The 21,539-nt window shown below is 37.8% G+C and overlaps 1 protein-coding gene across 1 annotated transcript in view; it reads right to left on the bottom strand.

Annotated features, from left to right (window-relative positions):
- PPIE (peptidylprolyl isomerase E) overlaps positions 1–21,539 on the bottom strand; it is a 619,697-nt gene that overhangs the window by 174,680 nt on the left and 423,478 nt on the right. Inside the window, exon 8 of the mRNA XM_044059910.1 lies at positions 18,855–19,040. Within this exon, the coding sequence (XP_043915845.1) occupies positions 18,855–19,040 (186 nt within the window). The remainder of the gene's footprint in view (positions 1–18,854; positions 19,041–21,539) is intronic.

Genomic DNA, 21,539 nt, shown 5'->3' on the forward strand with positions numbered 1-21,539 from the left:
GTACTTCCAGTAAGTTTATATATGTGTTATGGACTTCCTGGGTCACAGAGGGGGACCTACAACTTGCAAGGAAGTGATATGAGATTTTGCATCTGGTGATTTGAACATGGAGAAACATCCTGCTTGACCAGCCTTGAGGTATATTTATTTTTTGATATAAATGGAGACACCTTTACCTTTAGTTCCTGTCTGTATAGTAGCTGGTCTAAATGCATTTTTTTTATTTTTACTTATTGACATTTGTTTACTGGGATGGTCCGACTGGGCTTAGTAGCCCCTTTTCAGAGGCAGCCCGGAGAGAAAAGCTCCACATATAAGAGAAATACAATACAAAGTTATATATACAAACCAACATTGAGTGGATGCAATCAGTGATAGTTCTAAATTGTTTACAATTTTACAAGAACAAAATACTTAGTACTACAACTAATATGCAGTAGTTGCATTAGTCAAAATACATTCACGTGACACAAAAAACTCGTAGGACTGAAACTAGTAAGAAGCTACTAGACTAATACAGAATAATCAGCTCATAGTTCAAAAATTCAGAACACTATGGGAAACTGCAAAAGTAATTGCAGAGTTTGAAAATTTTGGTTATGAGTATTAAGAGAGTCTGTGGCATTAACGTTTAGGGCCGTGGATGAGGTGAAGAGAAAAGAACACAGATGGAAAGAGTTGGAGGATGATGAAATGATACTCATATTAGCCTGAGGATGTGCAGCAGCATGTTAGTTGTCATTTAGGTGTGTTTTAAGTAGATTTTTGAATGAAGTGGGGTTTTCTGTTGTGAGAATATTCTGGGGTACTGAGTTCCATTTTTTTGGAGATTTATTTGAATAAAGGGAGTCTCCAAAGTTGTTTGATTTAGTGATTTAGTCTACTATTAGTGTGGTTTTCTACTAAGTTTTGGAGGTCTGGACACTTATCAGGTTGGTAAATGACAGAATGGGTTACTATAAATTGGTTGAAGGGATAAGAGGTTGCTTAGCTCTAGCAATTTTAGTTGTTGAAGAGCAACACAGTGATGGGTTCCGTTAGGTAGGTTAGCAGCGAATTTGGCGATTTTGTGGTAGCAAGCCTCTAGCCTATTTAGGTCTGCTTTCCTAAGGTTTGTGAATATTGGGTTGGTGTATAGTAAGATGGACAGAAGGAGTGTCCTAGTGATTGCTTGTCTGAAGGAGTTGGTAAGTTAAGGTTTGATTCTATACAGTGAATCTAGCTTGATGTGGGCTTTTTAATAACGTACCAAATGTTTGTCAAGTTTCAGACTGCTGTCAATGGTGATACCTAACAGTTTTGTTTCTGTGATTGGTTCAATTACTGTGTTGTTAGAAGAGATGACTCTAAAGTACTGACTGTGGGTATTAGCTTTATTGTGGCTGTTCTGGAAGAGTATTAATTTGGTTTTGTTAGGGTTTAGAATGAGTTGGAAGGTGTGTAGGTAGGATTCAATGACAGAGAAAGATTTTTGGGTAATTTCATGGAGCTTTGGCAGGGAAGGTTATGAACAGATGACAGTGGAGTCATCTGTGTATTGGATGAGGGTGACATGGCTGGAGGCAGTGGAAAGTTTGTTTGTAAAGATAGAGAAAAGAAGTGGGCCTAATACTTACTGATCCTTGTGGGACACTAACAGTGACCGGTAGCAGAGAAGAGAGGTTTTTTTGCCACTTCACAGCCTGCTGGCGATCGGAAAGATAGCTGTGGAATCAGGAGAGGTCTTCCTGAAATAAGCAGCTGGAGGCAAATTCACATAAGAGGTTTTGGTGGGATACTTTGGCAAATTTATTTATTTATTTTATTTTTATTTAACATTTGTTGACCGGGAAAGTCCGACTAGGTTCCACAGATCCTGTTTTCAGCGGAGGCCCGGGGAGAAACGCTCCAGAAGCATGTCTTTAGAATGTGGGAGGAAACCAGAGTACCCGGAGGAAACCCACGCGAACACAGGGAGAACATGCAAACTCCACACAGAAGGCACCCCAGCCGAGAATCAAACCGGAAAACCTCTTGCTGTGAGGCGAGAGCATTAACCGCTGCACCACTGCGCCACCCAAAATGCTTTTGGCATATCTAGAAATATAGAGGAGACATGTTTCACTTCATTTTTGAGTTGGTTTACGGTGTTGGTGAAGCTTAAGAGTGCAGTTCTGGTGCTATGTTTGGGACAAAAGCAGTGTTGAGAACTGAAAGGCATTACAGCCTTGCACTGCTGGGGTGCTCTCCATGGCTTTAAACCATGTCTCAGTGGCTACATAGATGTCAGCATTCTTTAGTATAAGGACAACATTGCAGGGGTGGAGTTTATTGTTTAGACTCCTAGCAATAAGCAGTAGCACCTTTATATTTCCTTGATTTTGATTTACTATTGTTAAAAGTACTTTCAGTTTGGCTTTGCCTAAAAAAGGCACTATGGGGAGGACAATATTTTAGCTAATATTTGAAAGCTAGATGAGAGAGGTGCAGATCATCCCTGGCAAAGCAGCATGGTTTGTTGACAATCTCCTTCCATGCTGACATAAATATTGTCCCCCCCCCTTAGAATGACACCAGAAATTTAGCTAATTATTAAAGTCAGTCATCTTCTGTGTGTACTGTGGCATCATCCTTGGAGAAGGGAGAATGCTGCTCAGTGCTGCACTCATACTAGCCTGGGACACATATCCCAAGAGTTACATTATATCTCTCTTCAAATAATCACTTCCTAACAGCTTGCATACAACCACCCCCTTCACTATGCGCAAGCTTCAGGTCTGCTAACAATAAAATAATGGGAAAAATATTATGGTAAGCTCAACATGTAAGTACACCACTCTGTATGCAGTAAAATAAATACTGCCTTGGCTAGTAGAAAACATTTATTGCTCCCCTACTGGTCTTATGATACTTTTAATGCACAGTAGTTTCATCACACTTTGCAAGAAAAGGCCAAAGATCCCCAAGGTAAAAAAAACAGATACACTACCTAAATGGAACATCAAAAGCCCTGTGAAATACTGGATGTTGTTAGCATTATGTAAGAAACTATACTTCAGTTCCCTCAATGCAGCCCACAATAATAGTAGAAAAAATCAGTATTCTGAATAACCTGTGTACACAATACAGACACTGTGAACTGTGCCCCCGAGGGTATACCACCTCCAACTGTGAAGTTGATACATAATATAATAATTATTAAAATAACAATTGCAAACTTTGTTGACTGATAAATACTGCCCCTCCAAAAAAAAAAAAAAAAAAAAATATCAACCGTAACTGCCCTTTGCTGTCATGTATTGTACGTCCCAAAAAGGAAAGGCCCTTTCTGTACACTAATTTCTCACTGTGAAAATAATAAAAACTGCATCAACTACTAACATTTTGCTATTTCTGCTTGTAGTTAGTAAACACATAAACTGCCCCTAACAAGTCACAACACTTTAATTTGCCAGCAGTGATCATATGATGACCTTGTTTCAAGTACATAATGCCTCCAGACCTCTTCTCCAAAAAGGCAGTCCATTTCTGTGCACATCTCAGATGACTGATGTTGAGGAAAGTGAAAGAAAAAAAAAAAGAAACAAATCCAACAATAATATAATTCACCATGTTGCTGTTGAACACATATATTCACCACCCAAACATTCACTAAGCACCTCTCAGGGATTTACTGCATTGACTTATAATCAGGGACAACTGAGCGACTGTGGCTTACCTCAGTAAAAACAACGAAACACAAAAAATTTCTGCACAAGCTGTCCTTAGCATTAGTAGTGCTTTCCAGGCTCTCCTGGTCGCTTTCTCTCAATGAAACACTCTCCTCTCCCTCTATGGAAGCAAGCAAGCACTCTGGAGTAATGGAAATAGTTTACCCCTCACCCTAAAATCTTCTTATAAAAGAATTTCCCAACTACAGCATCTTGCAATATCACTCTCCCGTGCGAAATGTTTAAATCCTCTTCCTTTTCTGCACTGTGGCATCACTCTCTCTGAAATTTCTACCAATCACAATGCATAGATACGCAGACCGGGCCTAACAAAAAAGCAATCTCAGCCTGTAGGTCTGGACTGAATCAACAGTTAGCAGTTACTCCAAAAAAAAAAAAAAAAAAGAATAAAATAAACTTGTAATTATGGCTCAGCTCTTTCTCATCTCTAACTTGCTCTTCCAAGCTTATACTCAGGCTTGAGACAAGCTTGTTCCAGTTCTGGCTTGCCCACCTCTATCCAGATGCTGTGGAGCTGTCATTCTGTCAAACCTAGCTTCAGATTTCAAGGCAGGTAGGTCCTGCCAAAGCCCAACATAGTAAGAGGTGCAGCACTTTTAAACAAAAAAAATTTAAAACAGACTAAAGAGAAGGCCAATGAAAAGCTAACACTGCTGCATTAACCAATAGTAATACAAGACAGAAGCAGCATGGACAAAACAAACCACAGAAAAAGGCCAATGAAAAGCTAGCACTGTTGTGTTAACCAACAGTAATACAAGCCAGAAGCATCACAGGCCCCTCCTCTCACCTGGTGGGGGGGGGGGTGAACTAGACCAGTTTCAGATGCAAAATTTCCACAGCACAAAGCAGAACATTAAAATCAGCTCTATCACACTCTATCATATAAAATAAGTGCAGAAGTGTTTATTTCCCAAACTTTATTTATTTTTTTATTTTACATTTGCTAACTGGGATAGCCCGACTGGACACTGGTCCATTTGCAGCAGAGGCCCAGGGAGAAGACCTCCACAATTAGATTAACATCAACATGGTAATATAAACAAATCATATAACAGTGATAATTGAGGTAAGTACAGACATAAAAAGTCTCATACAATCCAGTCTAAACAACAAATCAGCAGTGAGTGAGTACTTTTACAAAGATAGAGAGTTTCATACATCAAAGCTTTAACACTGATTACTGAGATAGGATAAAAGAATAAAAAATCATATGATCAGACATGACATATTATGCAATTTCAAGCTGACAGTAAGATACCTAACTGTAGCATATATACAGTAGAGGTAGCACGAAGGAAGGTGTAAAGTGTGCTGAGATTGTGAGATTCATGTGATGTATGGACATAGCCATGTATTCATAAGATGTGAGTTGAGACAATTTTTGAAATGTGTGTTAGAGCGGGCAGAGGTCAGAGAAGGGGGGAGGTTATTCCAGGATCTAGCTATGGCATGAGAAAAAAAGAGCTTTCCCTGAGTTGTTGTTACCTTTAGAGATGCAGAGGAAGGATTTCTCAGTAGATCGGAGAGGACGGTTAGTTCTGTATGGACATAGTAGCTGGCTTAGTGTTGGGTTTTTTTTCAGGATGTCTAACAATATTAAAGGCAATGACTACCTGGTGGTAATTGAGTAGTTGGGGAAGTTCTAACCATCGTAGTTCCCTTAGAGATTGACAGTGATGAGTTCTGAATGTGCAGTTGTTAGCAGACTTGGCAATTTTATTGTAACATGATTCAAGTCTGGTGAGATCAAGTTTTATGACTTAGGTAAGAATTGGACCAGCATACATTAGAGTGGAGAGTAGATGGGTTTGGGCTAGAGTGATCCATGCCTGTTCTGAGAGGAATTGTTTATGTCTATATACGGTTCCCATTTTTTTGTGGACCTTTTTTATGGTTTGTGAGATATGGACATTGAAGAGTAGGTTATTGTCAATTTCTACACTGTGGAGTTTGGTACGGTCAGAGGGAGATATGATGATACCATTTTTGGAAGAGACTGAAAAGGATAGGGGGATAAGTATAATTTTTCGGGGGTAAAAAGTAGCACTTTTGTCTTACTGGGGGTTAGGATTAGTTGGATATCAGTAATCTAACTTTCTACAGAACTGAAGGATTCTTGTGTGAGTTGTAGAGTGGAAAGTGATGGAGCAGTGCAAATAAGAGTTGAATTGTCAGCATACTGTATATAAGGGAGGCATGCTGGGTGGAGGTGTGTAGATTGTTGGCAAATATGGAGAAGAGTAGTGGGCCTAAAATTGAGCCTTGTGGTACGACTATCATAGTTGGGAGTAAAGGAGATTGTATGCCTTGCCATTGAACTGATTGCTGCCTATGTGACAGACAGCTTTTAAACCAGGCAATAGTGGAAGGAGCAAAGGATAGGGAGACCAGGGAGTCTAGAAGTTTGGAGTGTGAGACCATATCAAATGCTTTTGAGAGATCTGAAAATATTGCAAAAACTAAATTATTGTTATTTCTGTGAAGGTTGACCTGGTTGGTGAAAGAGAGAAGAGCAGTTGTTGTACTGTGATTTTGCCAGAAGCCATGTTGTGTGGAGGAGAGAAGATTGTGTGCGTTTAGGAATTTCATGACTTGAGAGTGAATACATTTCTCAAGAGTTTAGAAAAGGGGGATAGAATGGCAATAGGATGGTAGTTTGAGAATTCATAAGAACTGCCACCTTTATGAAGTGGTATAATATATGAAACTTTCCAAAGTTGGGGGATGTAGGCTTCCTGTATGGAGCTGTTCATGAGGATAGAAACTGGGTAAGTAATTTTTAGGAAGTTGGCTGGTAGACTGTCAGCTGCGAGGGTGGTTGGCTTTAGTTTTAGGAGGAGTTTTTAATAGTGGAAATGGGAACTGGTGAGAGAGCAAAGGAGGGGATATTGTCGGTGCATTTGGTAAGCCTATGTGTATGGTTGTTATTGGATAGCTGGGAGGATAAGGTTAGGATGGAATCTGTAAAATAGTGATTAAACTGGGCTGCTATGTCTTTGGTATTGTTGTCTGAGGAGGGGGGCTGGAGTGGTAATTTTTCCTGGGTTTAGAAGGGAGTTGATAGCATGCCAAAACATTTGGGCGTCTTTTGAGTGTTTGTTTTGGACCCCGAGTTAATAGTTCTTTTTTGTCTAGTTTGGTTTGTTTCTTGGCCTCATTTCTGAGTTGTTGGAAATTTTATTTGGCTATGCTAGTGTTATCCCTTTTCCAGATTTTCCAAGCTTTATCTCTAGACTTTAGTAAGGCTCTTGTGTCCCTACTCAACCATGGTGCAAAGTTTGTCTTGACTGATTTTTCTAATGGGTGCAACTTTGTTGAGGACATTTAAGAGAGTACTATTAAAATATTCGATGGCTTGGTCTAAACCTAGGATCAAGTAGTGGTTTCCAGTTAGCTTGTTTTAGAGTAGAGTTTAGCTACTGTAGTTTACTGTCCTCTCTAACTTGTCTAAGGGTTATGGGCTTGGGTGTGTTGGTGAGTTTGCATAGGAGAAAAGTGGGGAGATGGTCACTGAGACCATCTGGTAGACAACCTGACTAGTGTCCAATCTAGAATGGATTCTTTATGGGTTTTTTTAGCAACTGTAGTAGGTTTTTGAATAAGTTATGAAAAACCAGAAGATTACTATACTTAATGGGACTGTTAGCATTACAGGCTATCCAGTCGGTGTTTAGATCACCTAGTAAGATAGTTTCTTGCTGTAGATTCTCTGAGGTCCACTGTAATATTTCCTCAATAGTAGGGGAGTTGTTTCCTGGGGGAATATAACAGCAAAAAAATATTAATGTTTTTGTTATTGTTTAAGTATAGAATTGTACCTAAAATTTCGGCATTTTGAAACTTGGGAAGTGGGATTTGTAGAGGTTTCACTTTGAGGTTATTTTTAAAGAAAATTGCAATTCTGCCTCCCTTCTTTCTACTCTATCTATGGTAACCTGGTGGGAGGATTTCTTCGTTTTGGGTATTGGGTTTTAGCCAGGTCTCAGTGATTGTTACTATGTCTGGGGAGTAGTGGGTTATAAATGCATGTAGGTCAGGAAGCTTATTGGATATGCTCCAAATGTTTTGGGGCTGTTTTTTTTCAGTCAAATCCTGTAGTAAAATTCAAGGCAGATTGATCATGCCGAATCCCAGCACAATAGAGTTCAACATCTCCAGCATAACACTTTTCTGACTGCATCTGTGACCCATGTGGAGCTGTAACATTTGTACTGTATTTTGGAGTGATGGAGAATTACAAGTACTCTACTTCTTGTACTGGAACTGTGATGGGGGTGGGGGACACTACAGGAGCTGTCATATACTGTATTGCACTTTACTGTGATAAAGAATTAACATACAATGTTAAAACACACAGAGTTAGCAATTTAATGCTACAAGCATTGTCCTCCGATGACACAAAGCAAGCTACAACGCTTGCCTGCAGAGTCTAACATGTAACCATTTATTGATGAACTGAGGAAAAATGAGGCACAGGGTGTAAACAGCAGCATGCTGATCATGGCCCTCATCCTTCCATCTCCAAAATGTTGAAAACTACCTCTCATAACCTGGAACAAATTGGCAAAATGCAGAACATTTACTAACAACATCAACTAGGAATTCAAAGCAGAATCAAGTAATGGTTTCTTTACAGTAAATTCTTGTGATCAGGTGATATGATTCACTATTATTTACCATGGATATTTTTAAAGTAAAAAGGTTCTTAATAATGAGTATGTGTCAAATCCTTTTGCTATAAAACATTGTGGAACATATTTCTCAACTTCTTTGTCAAGAATCAGGGACTATGCCAAAAATGTTGAAAGACAAAAGCCAAAAATCAGGGATAATTTTTAAATATTACTCTAATCCTCTTAGAAAATTAATAAGAGTTGCATGTTTTGCATCAGCATGCATTTGTGAGAGAATGAGAAGAAACTCTGTCTCACATTATGGATTACTCATAATCCAGACAGCATACGTACATGAGGCAAAATCAGGGACAGTTGGGAGCTATACCATGGAATATGGAACTTTTAAGACTAAAATAAGGAATGTCCCCTACTAATGAGGTACAGCTGAGAGGTATGTCACTGTCAACCACTATTATGAGACTGTCACCCCTTAAACTAAAGTGGCAAAAAGTTACCTTCCAGTCTTCTCTTCTACTCTGGTTTCTACAGTTTTACACCATTCGCTCACTCAAACAGCCACACAGCTGCAACGTTTTAAATGAATAAACAGAATGCAGAATCACAACCTGAAATACTGGCAGTCCATTGTCGGTACTCCACTTCACTACCACTGACCATAAGCTCTAGCAACTTGTACCTTGGGAAAATGCTCACTACAGCTCTCTAGCAATGGTTGATGGGAAGAATCATATCTACCTAGAGCTGTAGCACTGCCTTTCTCTTTACAACAAAATGCAAAAAAGAGCCAGGATTCAGAAGGGGGGGGGACGACGACAAAAAGATCACCTGTTTGAAAAGAAGCATTGAAGAAACTCAAACAGCACCAGCCAGTGAGATAAGGCACTTCTTCTTTAGACTACAGGCAGAACCACACCATCTCTAAAAATCTATTTAAAGATTCTGCATTATAATTGTGAGTAAGTTGCTTCCAGGGCAGTACCACTCACAGGTCAGGGAAAATAAAGAAGAAAAGGATCTCTGAAGAAATTAAAATCTGAAGTATGGAACTTTTTAAGAAGACTTAAAAATGGCATATTGCTACACATTACCTATCCAATTACAGAAAAGGAAAAGTACGTTGCATGCACAGTATAAGCAATAGTTCAAATCAGGCAAACAGGAGGAAGTTAATTTATGGGGAGTGTGGAATGGATTAAGAGGACTTGGAGACTTTGTTTTTTTATTTTATTTATTTACTGTACTGAACTACTAATGCATAATAATGCACTATCACTGAACATGGTGACCATGACTGCTCATCAGTAACATCTACAAAAAACACTTAATGACATCGGTTGAGTGATAGGACGGCAGCATTGATGGGCCCTCCAGCTAGCACTGGGCGACACTTGTACTAGATCCATCTCTGATGGCTATCACGCCAAAGGTAAGAGGTCCTGAAATTCCTAGAATGTTAGGAGGACTGCCCTCATTTCCCAGATGCTGATGTGATGTTTGGCCTCTGACTGATTCCAAATTCCTAGGACCATCTTCCCCTTGAAGTGATGCCCTCCCACCAAGTGGGGAGGCATCCAATGGTTACTACTGCAGATGGAGGAACACTGAGGGTCAAGCAGCCCCTGGAGAATGGTCCTAGCAAAGCTTGCTCTAGACCTGGAACAGGAATCTAGTTTGTAGTGCTTTGCAAACATAGGTTCGTAGATTAGTACTAAGCTAACTGCCCTTGTGAGCCATTTTAAGCTTAGCCAATTATCCCTTGTGAGACTCACACCCCGCACCTTGTGTTTGTAAGGCAAACACTTTAACCATTAGGCCAACTAGGTAGAGACGACCAAGTTGCTGCCTCTGGAATACTTTTAAAATCCATCCCTTTCCAAAAAAACACTGGTGAAGCCAAGACCCTGCTAGAATGTGCCTTGTCCCTGCCTGGCATTGACTTGTTATTGTGAGTATAACAAAAAGACAATCATTTGGAAATATTCTGCTTTGACACAAGCTGTCCTTTTTTCTTAACTTCACAAGACATTAATAACTGATAAGAATCTCTGCAGGTTTTAGATCTGTCAAGATAATATCCGAGTTGTCTGTGGGTACCCAGAGCATGAATAATCCATTCTCCCTCATTTTTAGGTTACAGAACAAAGACAGGAAGATGGAAGCTTGTCTCAAAGTAAACCTGGACAACACTTTAGGCATAAAAGAGGGAGGAGTTCTCAAGAAAACATTACCTTTGTGGAAAATGAAACTACTGATTCATCATGAGAATCTGAAACAAAGACTCGCTTCCTGCAGAAGTCAGAGCAATCAACAAAATTGTTTTCCATGTCATGAACCTCAAACCAGCTTGATAAGCTGGTTCAGATGGAGCAAAAGTAAACTTTCAAAACAAAGTTGAGCTTGCAAGGAGGAGCCATTGGTTTTCTAGGTTGACCAAAATACAGAATCCCCTTCAAAACATTTTGGCATAGGGATGCCTTGAAAAGTGGGGATCTTTGGGCAGACAAGCTGAAGTGGCTGACAAATGAACTTTAACAGAGAAGTAGGAAAGACAAGAATATAACAGCTCACACACAAGTACAATCAGAGAAATATTAGCCTTGGAAGTGTCCTTGTTCTTATCAGGGCATTAACTAGAAAATCTTTTCCATTTAGTAATTTATGAATACCTACTGGCAGGTTTCTTTGCATCCATTAATACATGCTGCACACATCTTCAGAAAACTTTTACCTAAAAGATATTACAGCTCTATCACCCAATGCCAGGAAACTAAAAATAAAAGTCCTCACCCTGTCAACAAAAATAACAGGGATGGAGGGAGAAAGCACCTACTGCAGCAGTGATCAGTCAAACATCTACTGTTAATATAAGTTTACTCAGACAACTATTTTCATAATACTCACCATTTCTGTAATAGCCTTAGCTATATGGATAGAATACCACAGCTTACAGTAGTAACTGATAGGACATCTGGAATGTCTGGTCACTTGAGACACAGAAACAATAAGTGTATTCTTAGAAAATGTTTTCCTCAGAAGAGAGAATATGGCTATAGTGTTCTACATACTCACTCTAACAATGCAAGCAATAATTTTTAACATGTGAGCATGATAATTAGGAATTCTAAAAATAAGAGTGGCGGATGTATACACTTTTTTCCCAAATCTATCATAGGGGAGGGATTAGCATTTAGCAAATGTTTTGGTGGAGCAGCATTTTGCCAAAGAAATCACTGCAGGGTTAGATCTTTGCATAAGAAAACAAACAATTGTAAAATTAAGAAACCTAATACAATCTACTAACCTTATCAGCTTGCAGGCTGGCTGCAAGGCATGTTATAGTTTGTAATAAAAACATCCTCCAAAGCTGGAAGCATAAGATGAACAACAGTGGATTACCGAAATTCCAGTTGAAATGACTCACAATTTTTTGTCGAAAACACTGAAATGTCATTTGTCTTCCCAGAAAAAAAAACATTCTTCTAAGATACCCAGAGGAAACACTCTCCTTCGAATCAAAATCAGTCACATAAGAAAAAAAAAAAACTGATGTTTTCCCTAAACATTGTTTCCCTGTTTATTATTCTGGGAACCTTCAGAAAATGAAGTATTCTTTTTATTTTACCAGTAAAACTAGTATAAAAAGGGTCAAGAGCTTGAACAAAGTCCTATGTTAAGCCAATAAATCATTTTTGTCTGAAGTAATTGAGACAGAGAAAGATAAATGTTTAATTTTTTGCTTCTTAGCAGAACTTGCCATACTGCAAAATAAATCCACAAGCAGCTTCAGGGTAAAGGCACTTACTGTGTAAACGCACAAATGCTAAATTCCTTTTCAGGTCACCAAAGTACCACCACGACTCGGAATAAAAGTTAAAAATTGTAGTTCCTTTATTAGATAGAGTAGTAAGCGCTTTCGGGTTTTAACCAAACCCTTCTTCAGACATATAGCTAATGACAATTTTCAGAGTGTATTTAAATGAAAAAAGGTGCCAAAAAGGCTTCAGAACCACTTTTTAAATCTCAGTAAATACCACTGTTGCCCACTAGATGGTACCAAAGACAAACTTTTCAATGGAAATTCACTGTGAAAAATAACTCAAGGTCTACTTTGTTTCAAAAATGTAGACTGCGGTGGTGGTGCTGCGGTAGCGTTGTCGCCTCACAGTTAGACATTGCCCGTTCGATTCTCAGAGCGTCTTCTGTGTGTGGCGACATGCGTGAATGGGCCTTCATTGAAGGTTGCGCATTAGGCCCGGCAAGCCAGCACGTAAAAATCTACTGCCAATCATTAGCAGACCGGAGTTCCGCTGTGGCGTCCCCTAACCAGGAAAAGCCGAAAGACACAAATATAAAAATATATGAAAAAAGGAGATACATTCTGAAACAATTATCTACTGTGATATCCATTCACTCCCAAAACTGTTCAAATGCAAGCTTGCTTTTAATTACATATCTAGAAACTCATCAAATAAAATAAATGAATATAATTATACTAAAGAAAAATACTCACACATAAATTTGATGCCCAATTAATAAACTCTCTAACCTATATAAATACAATATACATGACTCAATTTGATTGATAATCATAAGAGCCACCAGTAGAATAAAAAAAAAAATACATATATATATATATATATATATATATATATATATATATATATATATATATAAAAATTCTAAACATCTAAAAAAAATTTAAAACATTGTCATTAGACTTACATTCATAAACATAAATAATCAGATCATATATACATGTGCATGAATGCACAAAATGTATATGAATAAACACATATATATCAAAACATATAGAAGTACAATTAAATCTAAACATATAACTAAATTTGCTGATTACTTAAAAGTACATAAATAAACTACAATCTATCTATATGTAATGTTTCAATGGTCTATCTTTGAGGAATGGCCTAATTGAAATTCTATCATTTATACCACTACCTCTATCTGACTGCATTCTTATTATCCATTTTGTTTCTTGTTTTTCTGTGTAGTTCTTTATATTACCTAATCTCTTGTTTCTCTCAATCAGCTCAACAACCATGAAGTTGAACTTATGATTCAAACCATGATTTAAAACATGTTTCGCTAATGCATTAGTTTCATCCTCACGGTTTATAGCGTAAACATGTTCCCTCACTCTCTCTCTCAAGGTTCTATTAGTTTTTCCTATATAGAAACTAGTACATTTCGTACATTTAGCTAAGTATATAAGATCTCTAGGCCTACAATCAGCATAGTGTGTAAAGGTATATGTTCTATTACTATCAGGATGTATAAATACATTGCAACCTTGTATATACGAGCATTGATTACAAGTTCTACACGGGTATGTCCCTGTCTTTTTGACACTATTCTGTTGACCTTTCCTTGTTCATAACAAAGTAGTCGTTTTAGAGACTTATTATTACGATATCCATACCTAGGTTTAGAACCAACTATAGATCGAATTTCATCATTAGTTGTTAATATATTCCAATTTCTATTAATAATATTGCATATACTCTTGTTATTATTTGAGTATTGTATATTCAGCCTGACTTGTGTATTATTTACCTTGGTATTTCCCATAGCTAATACTGCTTCTGTTTCATCAATATTCTTTTCTCTAAAATAAGATCTTCCTTTCTTTTCCCTGTCTATTATTTTTAAATCATTAATGACCCCATTTTCTTTATTGGAATATCCTCTCATATTAAATTCTTCTTTCAGAGTATCTAAAGTTAATTAACATTTATTATCACCACTAGTTAATTTGTATAGTCTCCGTCCTTGATTAATAACCATATTTTGATATACATGTGCAGGATGCATACTGGTGCGATGAAGCAAACAGTTTTTTTCTACACTTCTTCCTATACAGTGATGTTGAGATCATGTTTTCTTCCTTGGTTATTAGTAAATCAAGAAATTCTACAGTATCTCTTGACCATTTGCCCTCAAATCTCAAAAATGTGGTAGTTTTGTTTAAATATTGTAAAAACTGACTTAAATCTGACTCCGTCCCTTCCCATAGGAAAAAAACATCATCCACAAACCTTTTATTATAATTGATATTTCTAGCATGGTTCGTATCGATGATGTATGTCTTTATATGGTGGGTGAAGGGACTATATCAGAGGAAACCAAGAAAGATGGTGGGTGTGCAGAGGAACCAGAAATGGCCACAACAGTCACCCATTTGCAGCTGAGGCAAATTTGTAGCTTGCTGAAGGGGCAAAAGCTGTAATAGAAATTTTGTTTTTGTGGCCAGAGGAAGGAAGAACAGATGAACTAGTAAGTTATTCCATGGCAAAGCCAGTAATGAAGCCTGAAGTCTGAATATTCCAGGCAGCAGCAGCACCAGCAGCAGTTAGTAAAAAAGGCAAGTATCAAAAAAGTAGCGGTTTCCACACAAAAAAAAAAAAAAAAAAAAAAAAACAGCATAAAATGCACAACAAAACATACTTTGACAGAAAAGTTGTGTGATAGTCCAATAAACATACAATTCCTAGCAACAAATAATGTATCTCACATAAAAAAAAAAAAAAAATTCTGTTATAAAATAAAATGCGCTAAGCCCTACCCCCACCCCCTGCTGAAAGGATCTTATCTGCCAATCAGTGGAGAAATGCTAGCTGGCCATCGATCCTTGAAAGCCTGCAAGATGAGCACTCTTTACCTGAATGAAAGCTCTAAAGGGCCTGGCATCTAGACCATCAATTTTCTATAGCTCTGTTTGAGTTGACAATGGTCTGGGCATGTGTAAGATGCCCTTAAGCTTTAGAAGATGACCAGCTGTTATATCCTGTGCAGGATATAACCCATACAGAAAAGGATAATGCAGCAGTGATCAAATGTTGACAATCAAATACTAATGCACTGTGTGCATTCAATGTTCTTCAAACTGTTTTTTTTTCACATCCACAAAAGTACACTGAAGCTAAAAAGGATATTTATTTTTACTATGTGTATACCGCAGTGACAGCGTTGTTGCCTCACAGCAAGAGGTTCTTCTGTTTGATTCTGGGCTGGAGAGCCTTCTGTGTGGAGTCTGCCTGTCCTCTCTGTGGTCGAGTGGCCTCCGAAAGACATGCGTGAATGGGCGTGCTTTCTCTGAAGGTTAGGAGTTGGGCTGCCAACTCGGCACCATCAAAATCTACTGCCAATCATTAGCAGACCGGAGTTCCACTGTGGCGACCCCTAACCGGGAAATGCCGAAAAGACAAACAAGTGCAATAAGTACAGCTCCATAATTTCACTTCTATAAAACAAAAAACTGGTTATGTAAACTTCTGCTGAGATGTAGCAAAAATAATTATTTGGATCAGTCTAATTGTTTGCTAATGATCACATTTCCCATCTGCAGAGTTAACAGTTGAACTATTCTGACAACGTAATAAAAAAACAACTATGAAATGCATGTGAAACAGTATACCGTTTGGGAAAATACAATTCAAAAAGATGTCAGCTCTCAGAATGCCACAAAACATCTGGATGAGCACACACCAAAACTGGACTTCCTGAAAGAACCTCAGAAAAAACCTGAAAGACCTTATTTTTCTGTGTAGGGGTAATGCCAGTGAATTTGATCAATTTTTTAATGAGTTAAATTCGAATAGTCATGGTTTAAGGTTTTCTACGAAAAAAAAGGTGATTCTTGCATTCAATTTTTGGATGTAGTACTGTATGTGGACAGTTGGAGGAAAATTCAATATAGACCGTTCAGGATACATCAGTTAACAATTTTCTGCATGCCGACAGTATGCATCCTCCCCGTTTGTTAAAATCATTGCCCTTGGGGGAATTTAAGTGCATTTGCAGAAACACCAAGTGAGGTTTAAAAAGAAATTTGTAAGGGAAGCTAATGACAGGCTGGTTAAGCGAGGTTACAAGGTTGAGCATTTACATCAGGCGTTAAATGAGGCATTGGAAATAAAATCTGGTAAAAAAGCTATGAGTAGTCATTAAGTAGTTATGAATAAGGATTTGGTTGCCAATGCTGGTGATGATAAAATGCTCTTCTTTGTTTCTCGATATTCTGGTTTTTCAGAGACAATGAGAAGGGCGCTTTTGGACCTTTGGTATATAGTTTGTGAAGATGTTACAGTTGGTAATTTGTTCCCAAAGTATGTTAGATTTGCATATGGTAGATATGCCAACTTAAAGGAATTATTGAATATGCCCTTAACTAAAGGCCCAGATGCTGATGTGGGTGTTTCTGCTTGTAGATGCTGTAAGGTTTGCAATTTTATTAAAAACATCTCTGGCACATTTATAAATGGTAGAAAATTTATTTGTAGGGGTAATTTTGGTTGTAATTCCTGTGGGGTAGTTTATATTGTGGGGTGTGGATGTGTAAATGTAAAATGGTACATTGGTCAAACAAAAAGAGCAGTAAAGGTTAGGATCATGGAACATTTGAGGGGTATCAGTAATAGAAATTTTAAGAGTCCAGTTGCTGAACATTTTGTGAATATCCATGGTGGGAGCACTAGTTCCTTTTTCTTTAGTATTCTGGCACAACCTGTGTTAGTTAGGGGGGGGGGGATATGGTGAGAAGGTTGAATGAGTTGGAAAGTAAGTTAATTCTCAATTATGGGGCCTTATTTCCTAGGGGTCTCAATCTTGAGGTTAATATATGAAAACATTTTTAGTAAGTTTACTTTCTTTCATATTTATAAATATTTGCATTAATGAAATTTGCATTGTCATGTTTTCTGGGTTTACATAAATGTTATATACATACATACACACACACACACACATATATATATATATATATATATATATATATATATATATGTATGTATTTTTATATACAAAAGTTTAGTAGAATAGTTCATTAATCAATTTTGAATTAACTGTATTTAAATGAATTATTTAAAATAAGTTATTTAAAACATTTAGGATGGCTGTATTTGATATAATAAAAGAAAATGTACATGTATCACTTTAAAAATGTGTAGGCAGTACAAATGTGTATCTAGCATTTTAAATAAGCTGTAATTTTTCAATTAATATTTAATTGGATTAATTGGGGGTTGGGCCTATGTATATAAAGTTGGTTGTTTGTATTTGTATTCTGTCCGTTGAAGGTGAATGGCCGAGGTACCAGTGTGTTAACGTAAAAGAAAATCAAACAGTTTTGCTGTGTTTCTGCCTCTTTTTTTGTTTTTTAATATATACATCCTGAAAGAACCCTGCTTTCATGACTGTCAGGAAAAATTCCCAACAGGTGGCAACCCTATAACCTGCATGCATGACTACTATGTCTACACCTCCCCTTGCATCTTAAAACTCTCACTTCTCAGTCTTCTAGCAATCAGCAGCACTGCTATCCACAGTTGGAGCATATTCCATTACTACTTCCTTCTTATGGCTAACTCTTTCTCACCTCTTCACTCAATTTTCAAGTTATGCCCTGAATGTAGAGCTGTAATGGAGGCTTACGGATCCCTGCATAAGGTAAACCTCTCTTAAAGACTCAACACAAATGTTTAAATTAATTTTTTTTTCTTTCTTTGTATCCAGAAAATCCTGTTGCTCAACCTGAACCCTCAGGATCACTTTAAATAAAGCCTGCTTGGTACACGCAGACTTCCTTAACTGTCTTACTGCTTCAAGGACAATGGTGACATTAACCAGTCAGTCTTACAACTGCCAATCTCTGTACTTGTTACCGAATTCTTTCCCATCAGACATTTTACATGTTGGCTATTGAGTGTAATGCAATAGGCTTTTTCAATTTCCCACCTCTCTTTGTTTCATTCGCCATCACTGGTAACCTTTGAAATGCTGGGACCCACACAAGCGAATCTCAAAATACAAAGAATCTAAAGAGTCTAAAAATTGGACTTACATATATTAAGTCCAATGTGAGCATTTCTCTGAATACTCCTTTTCTTCTGAGGTATGGGGATTTCACAGTTGGTATATGTACATGTTCATGGGGTATAGGGTTCTTGCCCCCACCATCAGAGTGTAAGAGAGCTTGCCCCCACCATCAGAGTGTAAGAGAGCTTGCCCCTCTGAAAAAAAAACAAGTGTAAAGAAGGGCAATGTTCCAGATTTGCTCTTCACCTGCACTTGTGCTCTTTTTTTTCCTGTGTCAGTACTCGATTTATTAATGATCATCCAAATCTCAAAATTCACCTTATACAGCACCGTGTCAACTGCAATAATCATGCCTGCTGATTTTCTTCGGCATTTTATAACTGTCTTACTGTAATACTCTTATTCAACTCATTCACTGATACAATGATACTTAAACCCTCTGGAACTGTTAGGAGTCAAATCTTCTGAGATGACTTCCCTACTTCTGAGTTACCAATCTTATCTACACTCTTTCCCATCACATCACCTTACTTCAAACGGTGAAGTTAATCCAAATATAACTTTTCAGTCACTGTCTCAATTGTTCTTCTGAGTCCTTAACAAACTGTGGCAAATATCCCCACATAAAAAATATTAACTGAAAACAATATGAGAAGCAAAAGAATGAAAATACCTGCCGATGTGTGTTTTAGGATGAAGTTTTCATCTGCAAATTTCTTGCCATAGATGGATTTTCCACCAGTACCATTGTGGTTAGTGAAGTCCCCTCCCTGGCACATGAATTGTGGAATAACGCGGTGAAAGCTGCTTCCTTTGTATCCAAAGCCTTTCTCATGGGTACAGAGACACCGAAAATTCTCTGCAAGAAAATATAAAAAGAAGGCTTGAGAGTGAATGGTTCTGGCTATCAATTTTACCTTCTATGCAAAACTTGCAACACTACAGATTTATAAAGAACTGTACTATCCAACTCAGTAATCTGAAAGCAAACAGAAAGCACTGGACTCCCTCACTGACACAGCCATAACTGCTTCAATGGTGCAAAAAATGTTGTTTGTACATTTTTTAGCCCATATAAGTCTAGCCTGACCATGAAGACCCACATGAATCCTAGTAATCCATTAATCCCCCCCAAGTCCTACCCCACACTGGACTCTACTTCATCCTGCTGAGTGGTGTCTTTTTATTCATAGCGAATATAACTTCTGGCACTTTATTTATTGTCAGAGTAGTGGGTAGGAAGAGTTGCTGAGTTCCAGTCAGGTATCATCCAGAGCTGTAAGGATTCTCTGCTTATGCTCAAATGCCATACACTAACCTTGTGTGCTAGCATGCCATGTGCTTTACTGGCAGCCTCATTAGCTCCTTTGTACAGCTATTTTGTAATTATGCCATTTGCAGGTTGGACAATAGAAAAAGTTAGGCAAGTTTTCTCATCTCCATCAAATATGATTCCATGGTAAAAACTTCCACACACACCCTCCCCAAGACAGGATAGCTCGCATCTGGTCACTCAACCAGGCCCCTCCCCACCAACTCTTTAGACTGCCCATGTCACAGTCAGGTTTCCAACTTGGGCACTGGAGAAACTGGCTCATATGAGGACTATTTATGTCCCTTAATGCAGTAAATATGTGACAGCTAGCGTTTAAACTCTTCAGAAAGGAGCAGTCTTACAGCTTCAGTTTTTCAAATGGGGAAAAAGGAGGGCTATATATAAGTGGAGAGTCATTTAGAAGTGACTACCATATCAGATGGTACTTTATAAGTTAGATACAAAGTTATGTGGCAGAAAAATGAAAATATTTATTTTATTTATTTATTTAACATTTGTTAACCGGGAAAGTCCGACTTGGAACAAAGCCAATTTTCAGCGGAGGCCCAGGGAGAAAGGCTCCAGATGCATGTCTTTGTAACGTGGGAGGAAACCGGAGCACCCGGTGGAAACCCACACGAACGCAAGGAGGACATGCAGACTCCACACAGAAGGCACCCCAGCCGAGAATCGAACCAGAGAACCTCTTGCTGTGAGGCAACAACGCTACCGCTGCACCACTGCGCCGTCCAAAATACCAAACTTCTGGAGGTCTGACTTTACAAAATATGACAAAGTCTCAGGAAATTATCTTAAAAAAGTCAAGAATATCAGGCAGCTGAATAATATAAATAGTCTGAATTGGTATTTTTGAAATAACAGCCAGATATGTAAAGTAAAAATATGTAAATAAATAAAAAACAGTAGTTCTCTCAAAACGATGCAAGGAATGTAGACCATGCAGAAATATATGTCTGGAAAATATAAAGATAGAATGAAAAGAAAGAAAAACAATAGTTGTCTCAAAACAGTCTCAAAACATAGATTGTGCAGAAATGGATGCATTTAGTGCTCACTGTTAAAGCAGATCTTCAAGGGAGAAGTTTTTTGTACAGTAAATCTTTTAGCACAAGAGCTTATTCAAGAGAAAAAAATGTCTATCTGGCCAACTTTCTCAAGCACCTCCCATTATCTGTTGTTACGTAGCACTAATACCACACTGGTTTTCAGTCACACTTTTAATGTGTTGACAGGGTATAAAAAGTGGAGTGAATACCATCTTTACTTCTTCATACTGAAGGCAAAAATCTACAGCAGTAAAACTGGACATATATCCACAGGAACAGAGTGCTTGTTTACAGATCATTTACATAAAGTTCTCAAAATCCACTCTCCAGAAATACCCTTGTAGATAAATGGGAAAAGCTAAAGTTATGTGCAATACAAGTGAGAAACAAAAGCAAAATTTAAGGAGGGCATCTCTACTGCACTTTATACTTGTCCCTTGAAGATCTGCTATTACAATCGCATATTTCAGGAGCAAGGCAAAAATGCAAAACTTGCAAACTGCTAGTCTCACTTCTGATAACAAACTACTATAAAGAGTAGTAGTCCAAGTAAGCCGAACCTTGTAGTACTTCTCTTACTCCAAGGTAAAGCAAACTCAGAAGTAGCAGTGGCATAGCCCTCCGTGTGCAGGTACCCCCTGCATAAAACTCTTAAATGATATTATAGTAAGTTTTGACATTCATTGCAATTAGCTGGAAGTCACAGTTCTTTATTTACAGAAGCAGGACTTAGAATTACTGATCTCAAGCTTCTGTCATGGGGTTGAACATTCCTCATAACTGCACAATTTTCTTTAGTAAAGTCATTGGTACAGTAAATCCTAAAATGTGGACCACATTTCAAATATTCATTTCCCTATACTTACAGACTTAAAAGAATTAGTTTTATTTTTGTTAATATCATGCATAAAACATGACAACACATTAAAAAGATGTTTACTAAGAGGTAGTGTATGAAATGTTAAGAAGACATCAC

The sequence above is a fragment of the Protopterus annectens genome, chromosome 1.part2 (genome assembly GCF_019279795.1).
Source record: "Protopterus annectens isolate FY-2018-M chromosome 1.part2, PAN1.0, whole genome shotgun sequence".
Taxonomy (NCBI): Eukaryota; Metazoa; Chordata; order Ceratodontiformes; family Protopteridae; genus Protopterus; species Protopterus annectens.